The sequence below is a fragment of the Salmo salar genome, chromosome 07 (genome assembly GCF_965601325.2).
Source record: "Salmo salar chromosome 07, fSalSal1, whole genome shotgun sequence".
Taxonomy (NCBI): Eukaryota; Metazoa; Chordata; class Actinopteri; order Salmoniformes; family Salmonidae; genus Salmo; species Salmo salar.
The window spans coordinates 72,070,547-72,087,500 of NC_138297.1; the positions used below are offsets into that span (position 1 = coordinate 72,070,547).

At 49.6% G+C, this 16,954-nt stretch overlaps 1 protein-coding gene across 5 annotated transcripts in view; it reads right to left on the reverse strand.

Annotated features, from left to right (window-relative positions):
• Window positions 1-996: 996 nt before the first annotated feature.
• The window catches only part of LOC106609843 (LIM domain only protein 3), a 155,541-nt gene continuing 139,583 nt past the window's right edge, over window positions 997-16,954 (reverse strand). For all 5 annotated transcript variants that reach the window (XM_082978044.1, XM_082978045.1, XM_045722367.2 and 2 more), the window contains exon 4: window positions 997-1,798. In XM_082978044.1, the coding sequence (XP_082834170.1) occupies window positions 1,693-1,798 (106 nt within the window). In that variant the 3' untranslated portion in view covers window positions 997-1,692. The remainder of the gene's footprint in view (window positions 1,799-16,954) is intronic.

The following is a 16,954-nucleotide window of genomic DNA, read 5'->3' on the forward strand; positions in this document are numbered from 1 at the left end:
GACCAGAGCCCTATTCCTTATATAGTGCGTGACTTTTGGCCAGGGCTCCATATATTCCCTATATAGTGCACTACTTTAGACCAGGGCTCCATATGTTCCCTATATAGTGCGTGACTTTTGGCCAGGGCTCCATATATGAAATAGGGTGTCATTGAGGAAACACATCGGAGTAACAATTAACCTAACGCTCACAGACCATGTGACCGGCAAAGTCTTCATTGAAGGCAACTTGCATCTGCGCTAGCTGACAGTACAGCCTTACGTACCAGAAGAGAAAGCGCCAGGCTACTCCCATCTAGCCACAACTGACTGAGAGTTAAAACAGTGATTAAACTAGTGATTGAAAGAATTCAAGTATCAGCATGTTGAAGAATGATATTTCTGCATTAATGAATTGGGACCACAGGTGATCAATATTCAAAGCACTGAAAGCTTATCAAATAAATGAAATAAATACAGTCTACAAAAAGTAACCCCCCCCCCCCCGATACCCCTAGAACCCCCCCACCCCCTCCCCCACCCAGACCCAGTGTGAGAGCACAAACCAAAAGGCAGGCAAGGCCTTAACAAACGTGAGAATTCCCGCAAAAAATATCCAAGCCCCCCCCCTGCACTAATTACAAGCCACTCCATAGGACCACAGTCCGGAATTGTCAGTCTTCCAAGGAGAGTCCAAATGAGAGTCTATAAAACAACATGGAGAGCTTTCCCGAGCTGAAGTGATCCGATGGTTGGATTGTGGTTGAATTGAAGTTGTTGCGGTTCGATTTAAAAAGAAAGACACCTATTCAACCTGAGATCTGATGGCGACGTGCTGTATCTCTGTAGTTCTCTCTTCCCTGCCTTTCCCGGATCGGGTCAGATAGTCACTTGGGCCCTAGTGGAGACTGAGTCATATGGGTTTCAGACACTGGGATCTTGATTGTTTAGGTTCTCCCGTGGTCCCCCAGAGAGGAATAGGAGGGAGGGATGGATATTGGGGAGGGGGAGGTGTAAGTATTTATGTCTCTTTTTTAGGTGGGGGGGGGGGCGAAGGTGGATTGGGGTGTCATTGTAAAGCCAGTGTTTGGCTGCTGGGAAGAGGCAGCATCCTTCAGAACACAAACAAAGTCAACTTTTGTACATGTAGTCCATTGTGACCTTGTAGGGGACTCCCTCGCCTCCTCCTCTGACAACCCTTAGTCTCTATGGCTATTCTGTACAGCGGAGAAAGGGTCCCTTCCAGGTTGAAAGTTGGTTGTTAGTTGGTTATATACACATTAGGGATCTGACTTTGGAGAGGAAGAGAGAGAGAGAGAGTAGTAGTAGTGCTTTTGGTGTCTGATTGGATGGCTCTCCTCCTCCTTCCTTCAGTCTGATTGGATGGCTCTCCTCCTCCTTCCTTCAGTCTGATTGGATGGCTCTCCTCCTCCTTCCTTCAGTCTGATTGGATGGCTCTCCTCCTCCTTCCTTCAGTCTGATTGGATGGCTCTCCTCCTCCTTCCTTCAGTCTGATTGGATGGCTCTCCTCCTCCTTCATTCAGTCTGATTGGATGGATCTCCTCCTCCTTCCTTCAGTCTGATTGGATGTCTCTCATCCTCCTTCATTCAGTCTTATTGGATGGATCTCCTCCTCCTTCCTTCAGTCTCTCTCTGCTCTCCTCAATCACATCACCCCCCCCCCCCTCTCTCCCACCCGCTCTTCATCTGGAGTCAGCGAACCTGCGGGGCGTACCCCTCCTTCATCAGCCCCTCCTCGTAGTCCGTCTGACACAGGATCATATTGTTCTTCAGGAAGAACTTATCTCCCACACAAAACCTAGAGAGGGAGGGAGAGAAAAGAGAGAGTTTATTGAGTTTCATTTTTGAGTTGTTTACTTGTATTTTTTTTACAGGGACAGTGGACGTTAATCAACGTTTCAGTAAAAGTGACGGTTTTAGCCAGCCGGCTAATTTTCAACCGCAGTCCCTGGGCAGGTTATTAAAAACATTTACAATAACAATACAGATGATCATTGAGCAGTAAGCACACGCAGAGCAACATAGGACAAGCAAGACATAGCATACAGACAGAGCAACATAGGACAAGCAAGACATAGCATACAGACAGAGCAACACAGCCCAAAAAGCAACAACACAAAATCCATAAAAGCAACAAAGTGTTTCCACACCTCACAAGTTACAGACAACAGACAACATGGAAAGCGGCAATACACAGCTAGGGATTATGTTCACAAATCTGATCGACCTTTAGCTTCATGTTTTTTATGTGAAGGTGTGATAGGTGGTGCAGTTCTGTGTGTCTGATGGGAGGGTATTCCAGACATGGGAAGCTCTCACAGAGAAAGCAGATTGATTAAAGGTGCTTTTCCTTATGGGAACTATACAGTCACCTCTCATGGCAGACCTTGTGGATCTGCTGCCATATGTTTGGGTTTTCTGTTTAACTGAAATACTGAGTGGAGGGGGAGCCAGGCCGTTTAGGATCTGGAATACAAGACATGCGTCGGTGTATTGCACAAGATTTTCCCAACTCAGGAGCTCATGCTTTCTGAGGATGTAACAGTGATGATGGCTGACCTGGAGCTTCTCCCCTGATACACAGACATCTGGTTCAGTAGCATCAGATACCACCTGGAGCTTCTCCCCTGATACACAGATATCTGTCTCAGTAGCATCAGATACCATCTGGAGCTTCTCCCCTGATACACAGATATCTGTCTCAGTAGCATCAGATACCATCTGGAGCTTCTCCCCCGATACACAGACATCTGGTTCAGTAGCATCAGATACCACCTGGAGCTTCTCCCCTGATACACAGACATCTGGTTCAGTAGAGTCAGATACCACCTGGAGCTTCTCCCCTGATACACAGACATCTGGTTCAGTAGCATCAGATACCATCTGGAGCTTCTCCTCTGATACACAGACATCTGGTTCAGTAGCATCAGATACCACCTGGAACTTCTCCCCTGATACACAGACATCTGTCTCAGTAGCATCAGATACCATCTGGAGCTTCTCCCCTGATACACAGACATCTGGTTCAGTAGCATCAGATACCACCTGGAGCTTCTCCCCTGATACACAGACATCTGGTTCAGTAGCATCAGATACCACCTGGAGCTTCTCCCCTGATACACAGACATCTGTCTCAGTAGCATCAGATACCATCTGGAGCTTCTCCCCTGATACACAGACATCTGGTTCAGTAGCATCAGATACCATCTGGAGCTTCTCCCCTGATACACAGACATCTGGTTCAGTAGCATCAGATACCACCTGGAGCTTCTCCCCTGATACACAGACATCTGTCTCCGTAGCATCAGATACCATCTGGAGCTTCTCCCCTGACACACAGACATCTGGTTCAGTAGCATCAGATACCATCTGGAGCTTCTCCCCTGATACACAGACATCTGGTTCAGTAGCATCAGATACCATCTGGAGCTTCTCCCCTGATACACAGACATCTGGTTCAGTAGCATCAGATACCACCTGGAGCTTCTCCCCTGATACACAGACATCTGGTTCAGTAGCATCAGATACCACCTGGAGCTTCTCCCCTGATACACAGACATCTGGTTCAGTAGCATCAGATACCATCTGGAGCTTCTCCCCTGATACACAGACATCTGGTTCAGTAGCATCAGATACCATCTGGAGCTTCTCCCCTGATACACAGACATCTGGTTCAGTAGCATCAGATACCATCTGGAGCTTCTCCCCTGATACACAGACATCTGGTTCAGTAGCATCAGATACCATCTGGAGCTTCTCCCCTGATACACAGACATCTGGTTCAGTAGCATCAGATACCATCTGGAGCTTCTCCCCTGATACACAGACATCTGTCTCAGTAGCATCAGATACCACCTGGAGCTTCTCCCCTGATACACAGACATCTGGTTCAGTAGCATCAGATACCACCTGGAGCTTCTCCCCTGATACACAGACATCTGTCTCAGTAGCATCAGATACCACCTGGAGCTTCTCCCCTGATACACAGACATCTGGTTCAGTAGCATCAGATACCACCTGGAGCTTCTCCCCTGATACACAGACATCTGGTTCAGTAGCATCAGTTGCCCACTTTGTGAAGAACATGCAGACTGTTTTTTTTCACATTGAGATGCAAACACGAGAGATAAAGAGAGAGAGAGCGAGGGAGCGAGGGAGAGAAAGTGAGACAGGTTTACATAAGTTTACATAAGCATCATATTTTGCAGCTCTGAGCTGTAGACCAATCCCCAGCCCCTACACGGCCCTATCACTACAGTAGCTTTATAAAAGGACCAATCCCCAGCCCCTAGACGGCCCTATCACTACCGTAGCTTTATAAAAGGACCAATCCCCAGCCCCTAGACGGCCCTATCACTACCGTAGCTTTATAAAAGGACCAATCCCCAGCCCCTAGACGGCCCTATCACTACAGTAGCTTTATAAAAGGACCAATCCCCAGCCCCTAGACGGCCCTATCACTACCGTAGCTTTATAAAAGGACCAATCCCCAGCCCCTAGACGGCCCTATCGCTACCGTAGCTTTATAAAAGGACCAATCCCCAGCCCCTAGACGGACCTATCGCTACCGTAGCTTTATAAAAGGACCAATCCCCAGCCCCTAGACGGCCCTATCGCTACCGTAGCTTTATAAAAGGACCAATCCCCAGCCCCTAGACGGCCCTATCGCTACCGTAGCTTTATAAAAGGACCAATCCCCAGCCCCTAGACGGCCCTATCGCTACCGTAGCTTTATAAAAGGACCAATCCCCAGCCCCTAGACGGCCCTATCGCTACCGTAGCTTTATAAAAGGACCAATCCCCAGCCCCTAGACGGCCCTATCGCTACCGTAGCTTTATAAAAGGACCAATCCCCAGCCCCTAGACGGCCCTATCACTACAGTAGCTTTATAAAAGGACCAATCCCCAGCCCCTAGACGGCCCTATCGCTACAGTAGCTTTATAAAAGGACCAATCCCCAGCCCCTAGACGGCCCTATCGCTACAGTAGCTTTATAAAAGGACCAATCCCCAGCCCCTAGACGGCCCTATCGCTACCGTAGCTTTATAAAAGGACCAATCCCCAGCCCCTAGACGGCCCTATCACTACCGTAGCTTTATAAAAGGACCAATCCCCAGCCCCTAGACGGCCCTATCGCTACCGTAGCTTTATAAAAGGACCAATCCCCAGCCCCTAGACGGCCCTATCGCTACCGTAGCTTTATAAAAGGACCAATCCCCAGCCCCTAGACGGCCCTATCACTACCGTAGCTTTATAAAAGGACCAATCCCCAGCCCCTAGACGGCCCTATCGCTACCGTAGCTTTATAAAAGGACCAATCCCCAGCCCCTAGACGGCCCTATCACTACCGTAGCTTTATAAAAGGACCAATCCCCAGCCCCTAGACGGCCCTATCACTACCGTAGCTTTATAAAAGGAGGCGTGATATTCACTATGTAGTGCACTACTTGTGACCAGAGCCCTATGGGGACCTATGGGACCTGGTCAAAAGTTGTGCACTACATAGGGTGCCATTTGGGACTCAAGTCAGACTACTGTTGATGAGGAGCTATCTCACTCTCTAGAAAGACTAAACCCTGTGTCCTAAATGCCACCCTATTCCCTACATAGTGCACTACAGGGGCAACAGGTCTCTGGTCAAAAGAAGTGTACTATACAGGGGAACAGGGTGCCATTTGGGACACAGCCTCCAGTCCAATGGTGCTCTGGTCTAAAGACTGTTTATCCTGTTGAGATCACTGTCTGTCTGGGGCCTCTCTGTTTCCACCTGCAGCTGTTACAACAACCCTAAAGACCTAACTACCTCCCTCCTCCTCTCCTCCATTCCCCTCTCCATCCTCCACCTCTCTTTTAGCCAGGGGGCCGCTTGACCTTTCCCACATGGGCAGAGTGGAGATTAGAGAGAGGGAGAGAGAGAGGGAAGTGCTTCAGTCCTGAGGGCCTTTTATCTCCCTAGCTGTGAGAGTTGGACAAAGTCAGAGCGTAGAGCACCTGTGTTTACTGGGACTGGGGGGGGGCAGTGCCTGTGTTTACTGGGAGTGGACAGTGCCTCTGGTTACTGGGAGAGGAGAGGAGGAGAGAGGAGGCTGAGTCTCTGTTTGACTTCTCCCTAGCTAGCTGTCCAACACTGAGCACGGCTGGGGCTGTTTAACTGAGCTGAGGCTGCCTCTCTCTCTCTCTCTCTCTCTCTCTCTCTCTCTCTCTCTCTAGGAGCTGCAGTGGTGTGGGGGAGTGACGGTGGAGTGGACAAGAGGAGGCAGAACACCTGAATCTCTGTAGGGCTTTAGGACTGGTATTCTTTACTTTTCTAGGAGTAGAAAGGGAGGACAGAACCGTTTGTTAAACATTGCTACTCATTAAGAAGTCTCAAATATTTTTAAGCCAATATGTGTTTTGGGATTTACTCAGGTTTTATTCAGATGACATAAGGAGGCTACGTCTTTATGTTGTGGAACTTTACTTACTTTGTGAGGCACATTGTTCCTTTGTTGAGCCTATGTGGAACTTTGCTTAAACTTTAATTTGTTGTATTAGAGAAGAAGCCAATCTCAGATGCAGCCTTGCAGGCTGGGCACCCATCCATTACACAGGTAATCTCCATCCTTCCTGCTTGTTGACATGGCGATTAACACCAGGCAGAGGTGTGCTCAGCCTCATGGTGTCAGCCCGGCCAATACAAAACGTCTGCTTTAAAATGACACATTATTTTCCCAGAATACATTAGTTTTCCGTCTCCTCTGACACTGTGGCCCCTCGTTCATTCTCTCCCTCCCTCTGTCTCTCCATCCTGTTTTCTTCCGCTAATAGGATTCCTCTCCTTTATTTATAGCCCTCTCTTTATTTACTCCCTCACGTTCTCTATCTCTTTCTCTCTCTCTCTTTCGCTCCCCCTTTTTCTCTCTCCCCCCCTCCCCCTCTCTCTCCATTCACAGCTCTTGCCCCTTGCCCCCCCCCACACTTATGTCGCACAGACAAATGATTTCTGCTGGGTGAAAATTCAACAGCATATGATGAGGATATTGCACTATGCCCCAACAGAGCTGCGTCCAATAAATAACCCTATGTAGTGCACCACCAGCCAGGAGGAGAGGAGGAGAGGAGGAGGAGGATGGAGAGGTGGAGAGGAGAGGAGAGGAGGGGGGTGGATGAGGAGAAGGAGAAGGAGAGGAGAGGTGGAGGAGGAGAAGGAGAAGGAGAAGGAGAAGGAGAGGAGAGGGTGGAGGTGGAGGAGGAGAAGGAGAAGGAGAATGAGAGGAGAGGGTAGAGGTGGAGGAGGAGAAGGAGAAGGAGAAGGAGAAGGAGAGGAGAGGGTGGAGGTGGAGGAGGAGAAGGAGAAGGAGAAGGAGAGGAGAGGGTGGAGGTGGAGGAGGAGAAGGAGAAGGAGAGGAGAGGGTAGAGGTGGAGAGGAGGGCAAGAAGGAGATGAAGAGGAGGAGGCAGAAGAATGGCTTCCACAGTTTTCACAGGCTGCACGCTCACAGATATATTGGTCGCCAGCTATTTGCCCCAGAGGCTCAATGTTAACTAGAGTTCTCACTTTCCTCTCAAATGACGGAACAGGGAGGGAAGGAGGGAGCTTGTCAAACAAATGAAATGATCTCTGTTAGCTGTACCAAGGCTGCTTCCTCAACGCCCACCTATTCCCCTATGGGCCCTGGTCAGAAGTAGTGCACTACGTAGAGAATAGGGTACCATTTGAGACCCAAGGCCAGTCTAATTACCGTTACAGTGAGGTTATTGGTTAAACAACACCAGGGATTCATTGTAACAGCAAGATGTAAATCATGTTTCCCACCCAGGTTAAATGCTGCTGGGCGATCAGAAACAAACTCAGGGTTTGACAGGGGTTTTAAATAGACTTCTCAGCTATAGCACATGGATAAAATGTCTTATTTTACAGCACTCAATATTCATCTGTTAATATTCTAATCACTATAATGTTCTGGCAAAAGAGATTTCATGTCAAATGAAATAAAGCTTAAATTAAAATTAAAAAAATAAAAATGAGACTAAACTGGATGAATACAGACTAACCTGGATGAATACAGACTAACCTGGATGAATACAAACTAACCTGGATGAATACAGACTATACAGACTAACCTGGATGAATACAGACTAACCTGGATGAATACAGACTAACCTGGATGAATACAGACTAACCTGGATGAATACAGACTATACAGACTAACCTGGATGAATACAGACTAACCTGGATGAATACAGACTAACCTGGATGAATACAGACTAACCTGGATGAATAGAGACTAACCTGGATGAATACAGACTATACAGACTAACCTGGATGAAGACACACTAACCTGGATGAATACAGACTAACCTGGATGAATACAGACTAACCTGGATGAATACAGACTAACCTGGATGAATACAGACTATACAGACTAACCTGGATGAATACAGACTAACCTGGACGAATACAGACTAACCTGGACGAATACAGACTAACCTGGATGAATACAGACTAACCTGGACGAATACAGACTAACCTGGATGAATACAGACTATACAGACTAACCTGGATGAATACAGACTAACCTGGATGAATACAGACTAACCTGGATGAATACAGACTAACCTGGATGAATACAGACTAACCTGGATGAATACAGACTATACAGACTAACCTGGATGAATACAGACTAACCTGGATGAATACAGACTAACCTGGATGAATACAGACTAACCTGGACGAATACAGACTATACAGACTAACCTGGATGAATACAGACTAACCTGGATGAATACAGACTAACCTGGATGAATACAGACTATACAGACTAACCTGGACGAATACAGACTAACCTGGATGAATACAGACTAACCTGGATGAATACAGACTATACAGACTAACCTGGATGAATACAGACTAACCTGGATGAATACAGACTAACCTGGATGAATACAGACTAACCTGGATGAATACAGACTAACCTGGACGAATACAGACTAACCTGGATGAATACAGACTATACAGACTAACCTGGATGAATACAGACTAACCTGGATGAATACAGACTAACCTGGATGAATACAGACTAACCTGGATGAATACAGACTATACAGACTAACCTGGATGAATACAGACTAACCTGGATGAATACAGACTAACCTGGATGAATACAGACTAACCTGGATGAATAGAGACTAACCTGGATGAATACAGACTATACAGACTAACCTGGATGAAGACACACTAACCTGGATGAATACAGACTAACCTGGATGAATACAGACTAACCTGGATGAATACAGACTAACCTGGATGAATACAGACTATACAGACTAACCTGGATGAATACAGACTAACCTGGATGAATACAGACTAACCTGGATGAATACAGACTAACCTGGATGAATACAGACTAACCTGGATGAATACAGACTAACCTGGATGAATACAGACTATACAGACTAACCTGGATGAATACAGACTAACCTGGATGAATACAGACTAACCTGGATGAATACAGACTAACCTGGACGAATACAGACTATACAGACTAACCTGGATGAATACAGACTAACCTGGATGAATACAGACTAACCTGGATGAATACAGACTATACAGACTAACCTGGACGAATACAGACTAACCTGGATGAATACAGACTAACCTGGATGAATACAGACTATACAGACTAACCTGGATGAATACAGACTAACCTGGATGAATACAGACTAACCTGGATGAATACAGACTAACCTGGATGAATACAGACTAACCTGGACGAATACAGACTAACCTGGATGAATACAGACTATACAGACTAACCTGGATGAATACAGACTAACCTGGATGAATACAGACTATACAGACTAACCTGGATGAATACAGACTAACCTGGATGAAGACAGACTAACCTGGATGAATACAGACTAACCTGGATGAAAACAGACTAACCTGGATGAATACAGACTAACCTGGATGAATACAGAATAACCTGGATGAATACAGACTATACAGACTAACCTGGATGAATACAGACTAACCTGGATGAATACAGACTAACCTGGATGAATACAGACTAACCTGGATGAATACAGACTAAACTGGATGAATACAGACTATACAGACTAACCTGGATGAATACAGACTAACCTGGATGAATACAGACTAACCTGGATGAATACAGACTAACCTGGACGAATACAGACTATACAGACTAACCTGGATGAATACAGACTAACCTGGATGAATACAGACTAACCTGGATGAATACAGACTAACCTGGATGAATACAGACTATACAGACTAACCTGGACGAATACAGACTAACCTGGATGAAAACAGACTAACCTGGATGAATACAGACTAACCTGGATGAATACAGACTATACAGACTAACCTGGATGAATACAGACTAACCTGGATGAATACAGACTAACCTGGATGAATACAGACTAACCTGGATGAATACAGACTATACAGATTAACCTGGATGAATACAGACTAACCTGGATGAATACAGACTAACCTGGATGAATACAGACTATACAGACTAACCTGGATGAATACAGACTAACCTGGATGAAGACAGACTAACCTGGATGAATACAGACTAACCTGGATGAAAACAGACTAACCTGGATGAATACAGACTAACCTGGATGAATACAGACTAACCTGGATGAATACAGACTAACCTGGATGAATACAGACTATACAGACTAACCTGGATGAATACAGACTAACCTGGATGAATACAGACTAACCTGGATGAATACAGACTAACCTGGATGAATACAGACTAACCTGGATGAATACAGACTATACAGACTAACCTGGATGAATACAGACTAACCTGGATGAATACAGACTAACCTGGACGAATACAGACTAACCTGGATGAAGACAGACTAACCTGGATGAAGACAGACTAACCTGGATGAATACAGACTATACAGACTAACCTGGATGAATACAGACTAACCTGGACGAATACAGACTAACCTGGATGAATACAGACTAACCTGGATGAATACAGACTATACAGACTAACCTGGACGAATACAGACTAACCTGGATGAATACAGACTATACAGACTAACCTGGATGAATACAGACTAACATGGATGAATACAGACTAACCTGGATGAATACAGACTAACCTGGATGAAGACAGACTAACCTGGATGAAGACAGATGTATTAATAAATCAAGGTGATTGAGGTTGTCCTGTGTAATTCCTTTAGGACGAAGTCCCAGTAATCAACCCCCATTATCCACACAGAGACGACCAGACCAATGACTGTAGAGCAGCAGCATGTAACACAGAGTCAACCGAGTCCTGTCTGTCCTACGACGACCAGACCAATGACTGTAGAGTAGCAGCATGTAACACAGTGGCTCCAGATACAAATGCTGAGACTGGCCCTGTAGAGCCTTCCTCTGGGTCTGACTGTACTGTACATGCTGAGACTGGCCCTGTAGGGCCTTCCTCTGGGTCTGACTGTACTGTACATGCTGAGACTGGCCCTGTAGGGCCTTCCTCTGGGTCTGACTGTACTGTACATGCTGAGACTGGCCCTGTAGGGCCTTCCTCTGGGTCTGACTGTACTGTACATGCTGAGACTGGCCCTGTCTGGCCTTCCTCTGGGTCTGACTGTACTGTACATGCTGAGACTGGCCCTGTCTGGCCTTCCTCTGGGTCTGACTGTACTGTACATGCTGAGACTGGCCCTGTCTGGCCTTCCTCTGGGTCTGACTGTACTGTACATGCTGAGACTGGCCCTGTCTGGCCTTCCTCTGGGTCTGACTGTACTGTACATGCTGAGACTGGCCCTGTCTGGCCTTCCTCTGGGTCTGACTGTACTGTACATGCTGAGACTGGCCCTGTCTGGCCTTCCTCTGGGTCTGACTGTACTGTACATGCTGAGACTGGCCCTGTCTGGCCTTCCTCTGGGTCTGACTGTACTGTACATGCTGAGACTGGCCCTGTAGGGCCTTCCTCTGGGTCTGACTGTACTGTACATGCTGAGACTGGCCCTGTAGGGCCTTCCTCTGGGTCTGACTGTACTGTACATGCTGAGACTGGCCCTGTCTGGCCTTCCTCTGGGTCTGACTGTACTGTACATGCTGAGACTGGCCCTGTCTGGCCTTCCTCTGGGTCTGACTGTACTGTACATGCTGAGACTGGCCCTGTCTGGCCTTCCTCTGGGTCTGACTGTACTGTACATGCTGAGACTGGCCCTGTCTGGCCTTCCTCTGGGTCTGACTGTACTGTACATGCTGAGACTGGCCCTGTAGGGCCTTCCTCTGGGTCTGACTGTACTGTACATGCTGAGACTGGCCCTGTAGGGCCTTCCTCTGGGTCTGACTGTACTGTACATGCTGAGACTGGCCCTGTCTGGCCTTCCTCTGGGTCTGACTGTACTGTACATGCTGAGACTGGCCCTGTCTGGCCTTCCTCTGGGTCTGACTGTACTGTACATGTCCAGACTGGCCCTGTCTGGCCTTCCTCTGGGTCTGACTGTACTGTACATGCTGAGACTGGCCCTGTCTGGCCTTCCTCTGGGTCTGACTGTACTGTACATGCTGAGACTGGCCCTGTCTGGCCTTCCTCTGGGTCTGACTGTACTGTACATGCTGAGACTGGCCCTGTCTGGCCTTCCTCTGGGTCTGACTGTACTGTACATGCTGAGACTGGCCCTGTCTGGCCTTCCTCTGGGTCTGACTGTACTGTACATGCTGAGACTGGCCCTGTAGGGCCTTCCTCTGGGTCTGACTGTACTGTACATGCTGAGACTGGCCCTGTCTGGCCTTCCTCTGGGTCTGACTGTACTGTACATGCTGAGACTGGCCCTGTCTGGCCTTCCTCTGGGTCTGACTGTACTGTACATGCTGAGACTGGCCCTGTAGGGCCTTCCTCTGGGTCTGACTGTACTGTACATGCTGAGACTGGCCCTGTCTGGCCTTCCTCTGGGTCTGACTGTACTGTACATGCTGAGACTGGCCCTGTCTGGCCTTCCTCTGGGTCTGACTGTACTGTACATGCTGAGACTGGCCCTGTCTGGCCTTCCTCTGGGTCTGACTGTACTGTACATGCTGAGACTGGCCCTGTCTGGCCTTCCTCTGGGTCTGACTGTACTGTACATGCTGAGACTGGCCCTGTCTGGCCTTCCTTTGGGTCTGACTGTACTGTACATGCTGAGACTGGCCCTGTCTGGCCTTCCTCTGGGTCTGACTGTACTGTACATGCTGAGACTGGCCCTGTCTGGCCTTCCTCTGGGTCTGACTGTACTGTACATGCTGAGACTGGCCCTGTCTGGCCTTCCTCTGGGTCTGACTGTACTGTACATGCTGAGACTGGCCCTGTCTGGCCTTCCTCTGGGTCTGACTGTACTGTACATGCTGAGACTGGCCCTGTAGGGCCTTCCTCTGGGTCTGACTGTACTGTACATGCTGAGACTGGCCCTGTAGGGCCTTCCTCTGGGTCTGACTGTACTGTACATGCTGAGACTGGCCCTGTCTGGCCTTCCTCTGGGTCTGACTGTACTGTACATGCTGAGACTGGCCCTGTAGGGCCTTCCTCTGGGTCTGACTGTACTGTACATGCTGAGACTGGCCCTGTCTGGCCTTCCTCTGGGTCTGACTGTACTGTACATGCTGAGACTGGCCCTGTCTGGCCTTCCTCTGGGTCTGACTGTACTGTACATGCTGAGACTGGCCCTGTAGGGCCTTCCTCTGGGTCTGACTGTACTGTACATGCTGAGACTGGCCCTGTAGGGCCTTCCTCTGGGTCTGACTGTACTGTACATGCTGAGACTGGCCCTGTCTGGCCTTCCTCTGGGTCTGACTGTACTGTACATGCTGAGACTGGCCCTGTCTGGCCTTCCTCTGGGTCTGACTGTACTGTACATGCTGAGACTGGCCCTGTAGGGCCTTCCTCTGGGTCTGACTGTACTGTACATGCTGAGACTGGCCCTGTCTGGCCTTCCTCTGGGTCTGACTGTACTGTACATGCTGAGACTGGCCCTGTAGGGCCTTCCTCTGGGTCTGACTGTACTGTACATGCTGAGACTGGCCCTGTAGGGCCTTCCTCTGGGTCTGACTGTACTGTACATGCTGAGACTGGCCCTGTCTGGCCTTCCTCTGGGTCTGACTGTACTGTACATGCTGAGACTGGCCCTGTCTGGCCTTCCTCTGGGTCTGACTGTACTGTACATGCTGAGACTGGCCCTGTCTGGCCTTCCTCTGGGTCTGACTGTACTGTGCATGCTGAGACTGGCCCTGTCTGGCCTTCCTCTGGGTCTGACTGTACTGTGCATGCTGAGACTGGCCCTGTCTGGCCTTCCTCTGGGTCTGACTGTACTGTACATGCTGAGACTGGCCCTGTCTGGCCTTCCTCTGGGTCTGACTGTACTGTACATGCTGAGACTGGCCCTGTCTGGCCTTCCTCTGGGTCTGACTGTACTGTACATGCTGAGACTGGCCCTGTCTGGCCTTCCTCTGGGTCTGACTGTACTGTACATGCTGAGACTGGCCCTGTCTGGCCTTCCTCTGGGTCTGACTGTACTGTACATGCTGAGACTGGCCCTGTCTGGCCTTCCTCTGGGTCTGACTGTACTGTACATGCTGAGACTGGCCCTGTCTGGCCTTCCTCTGGGTCTGACTGTACTGTACATGCTGAGACTGGCCCTGTCTGGCCTTCCTCTGGGTCTGACTGTACTGTACATGCTGAGACTGGCCCTGTCTGGCCTTCCTCTGGGTCTGACTGTACTGTACATGCTGAGACTGGCCCTGTCTGGCCTTCCTCTGGGTCTGACTGTACTGTACATGCTGAGACTGGCCCTGTAGGGCCTTCCTCTGGGTCTGACTGTACTGTACATGCTGAGACTGGCCCTGTAGGGCCTTCCTCTGGGTCTGACTGTACTGTACATGTTGAGACTGGCCCTGTCTGGCCTTCCTCTGGGTCTGACTGTACTGTACATGCTGAGACTGGCCCTGTAGGGCCTTCCTCTGGGTCTGACTGTACTGTACATGCTGAGACTGGCCCTGTCTGGCCTTCCTCTGGGTCTGACTGTACTGTACATGCTGAGACTGGCCCTGTCTGGCCTTCCTCTGGGTCTGACTGTACTGTACATGCTGAGACTGGCCCTGTAGGGCCTTCCTCTGGGTCTGACTGTACTGTACATGCTGAGACTGGCCCTGTAGGGCCTTCCTCTGGGTCTGACTGTACTGTACATGCTGAGACTGGCCCTGTCTGGCCTTCCTCTGGGTCTGACTGTACTGTACATGCTGAGACTGGCCCTGTCTGGCCTTCCTCTGGGTCTGACTGTACTGTACATGCTGAGACTGGCCCTGTAGGGCCTTCCTCTGGGTCTGACTGTACTGTACATGCTGAGACTGGCCCTGTCTGGCCTTCCTCTGGGTCTGACTGTACTGTACATGCTGAGACTGGCCCTGTAGGGCCTTCCTCTGGGTCTGACTGTACTGTACATGCTGAGACTGGCCCTGTAGGGCCTTCCTCTGGGTCTGACTGTACTGTACATGCTGAGACTGGCCCTGTCTGGCCTTCCTCTGGGTCTGACTGTACTGTACATGCTGAGACTGGCCCTGTCTGGCCTTCCTCTGGGTCTGACTGTACTGTACATGCTGAGACTGGCCCTGTCTGGCCTTCCTCTGGGTCTGACTGTACTGTACATGCTGAGACTGGCCCTGTCTGGCCTTCCTCTGGGTCTGACTGTACTGTGCATGCTGAGACTGGCCCTGTCTGGCCTTCCTCTGGGTCTGACTGTACTGTACATGCTGAGACTGGCCCTGTCTGGCCTTCCTCTGGGTCTGACTGTACTGTACATGCTGAGACTGGCCCTGTCTGGCCTTCCTCTGGGTCTGACTGTACTGTACATGCTGAGACTGGCCCTGTCTGGCCTTCCTCTGGGTCTGACTGTACTGTACATGCTGAGACTGGCCCTGTAGGGCCTTCCTCTGGGTCTGACTGTACTGTACATGCTGAGACTGGCCCTGTCTGGCCTTCCTCTGGGTCTGACTGTACTGTACATGCTGAGACTGGCCCTGTCTGGCCTTCCTCTGGGTCTGACTGTACTGTACATGCTGAGACTGGCCCTGTCTGGCCTTCCTCTGGGTCTGACTGTACTGTACATGCTGAGACTGGCCCTGTCTGGCCTTCCTCTGGGTCTGACTGTACTGTACATGCTGAGACTGGCCCTGTCTGGCCTTCCTCTGGGTCTGACTGTACTGTACATGCTGAGACTGGCCCTGTAGGGCCTTCCTCTGGGTCTGACTGTACTGTACATGCTGAGACTGGCCCTGTAGGGCCTTCCTCTGGGTCTGACTGTACTGTACATGCTGAGACTGGCCCTGTCTGGCCTTCCTCTGGGTCTGACTGTACTGTACATGCTGAGACTGGCCCTGTAGGGCCTTCCTCTGGGTCTGACTGTACTGTACATGCTGAGACTGGCCCTGTCTGGCCTTCCTCTGGGTCTGACTGTACTGTACATGCTGAGACTGGCCCTGTCTGGCCTTCCTCTGGGTCTGACTGTACTGTACATGCTGAGACTGGCCCTGTCTGGCCTTCCTCTGGGTCTGACTGTACTGTACATGCTGAGACTGGCCCTGTAGGGCCTTCCTCTGGGTCTGACTGTACTGTACATGCTGAGACTGGCCCTGTCTGGCCTTCCTCTGGGTCTGACTGTACTGTACATGCTGAGACTGGCCCTGTCTGGCCTTCCTCTGGGTCTGACTGTACTGTACATGCTGAGACTGGCCCTGTCTGGCCTTCCTCTGGGTCTGACTGTACTGTACATGCTGAGACTGGCCCTGTCTGGCCTTCCTCTGGGTCTGACTGTACTGTACATGCTGAGACTGGCCCTGTCTGGCCTTCCTCTGGGTCTGACTGTACTGTACATGCTGAGACTGGCACTGTCTGGCCTTCCTCTGGGTCTGACTGTACTGTACATGCTGAGACTGG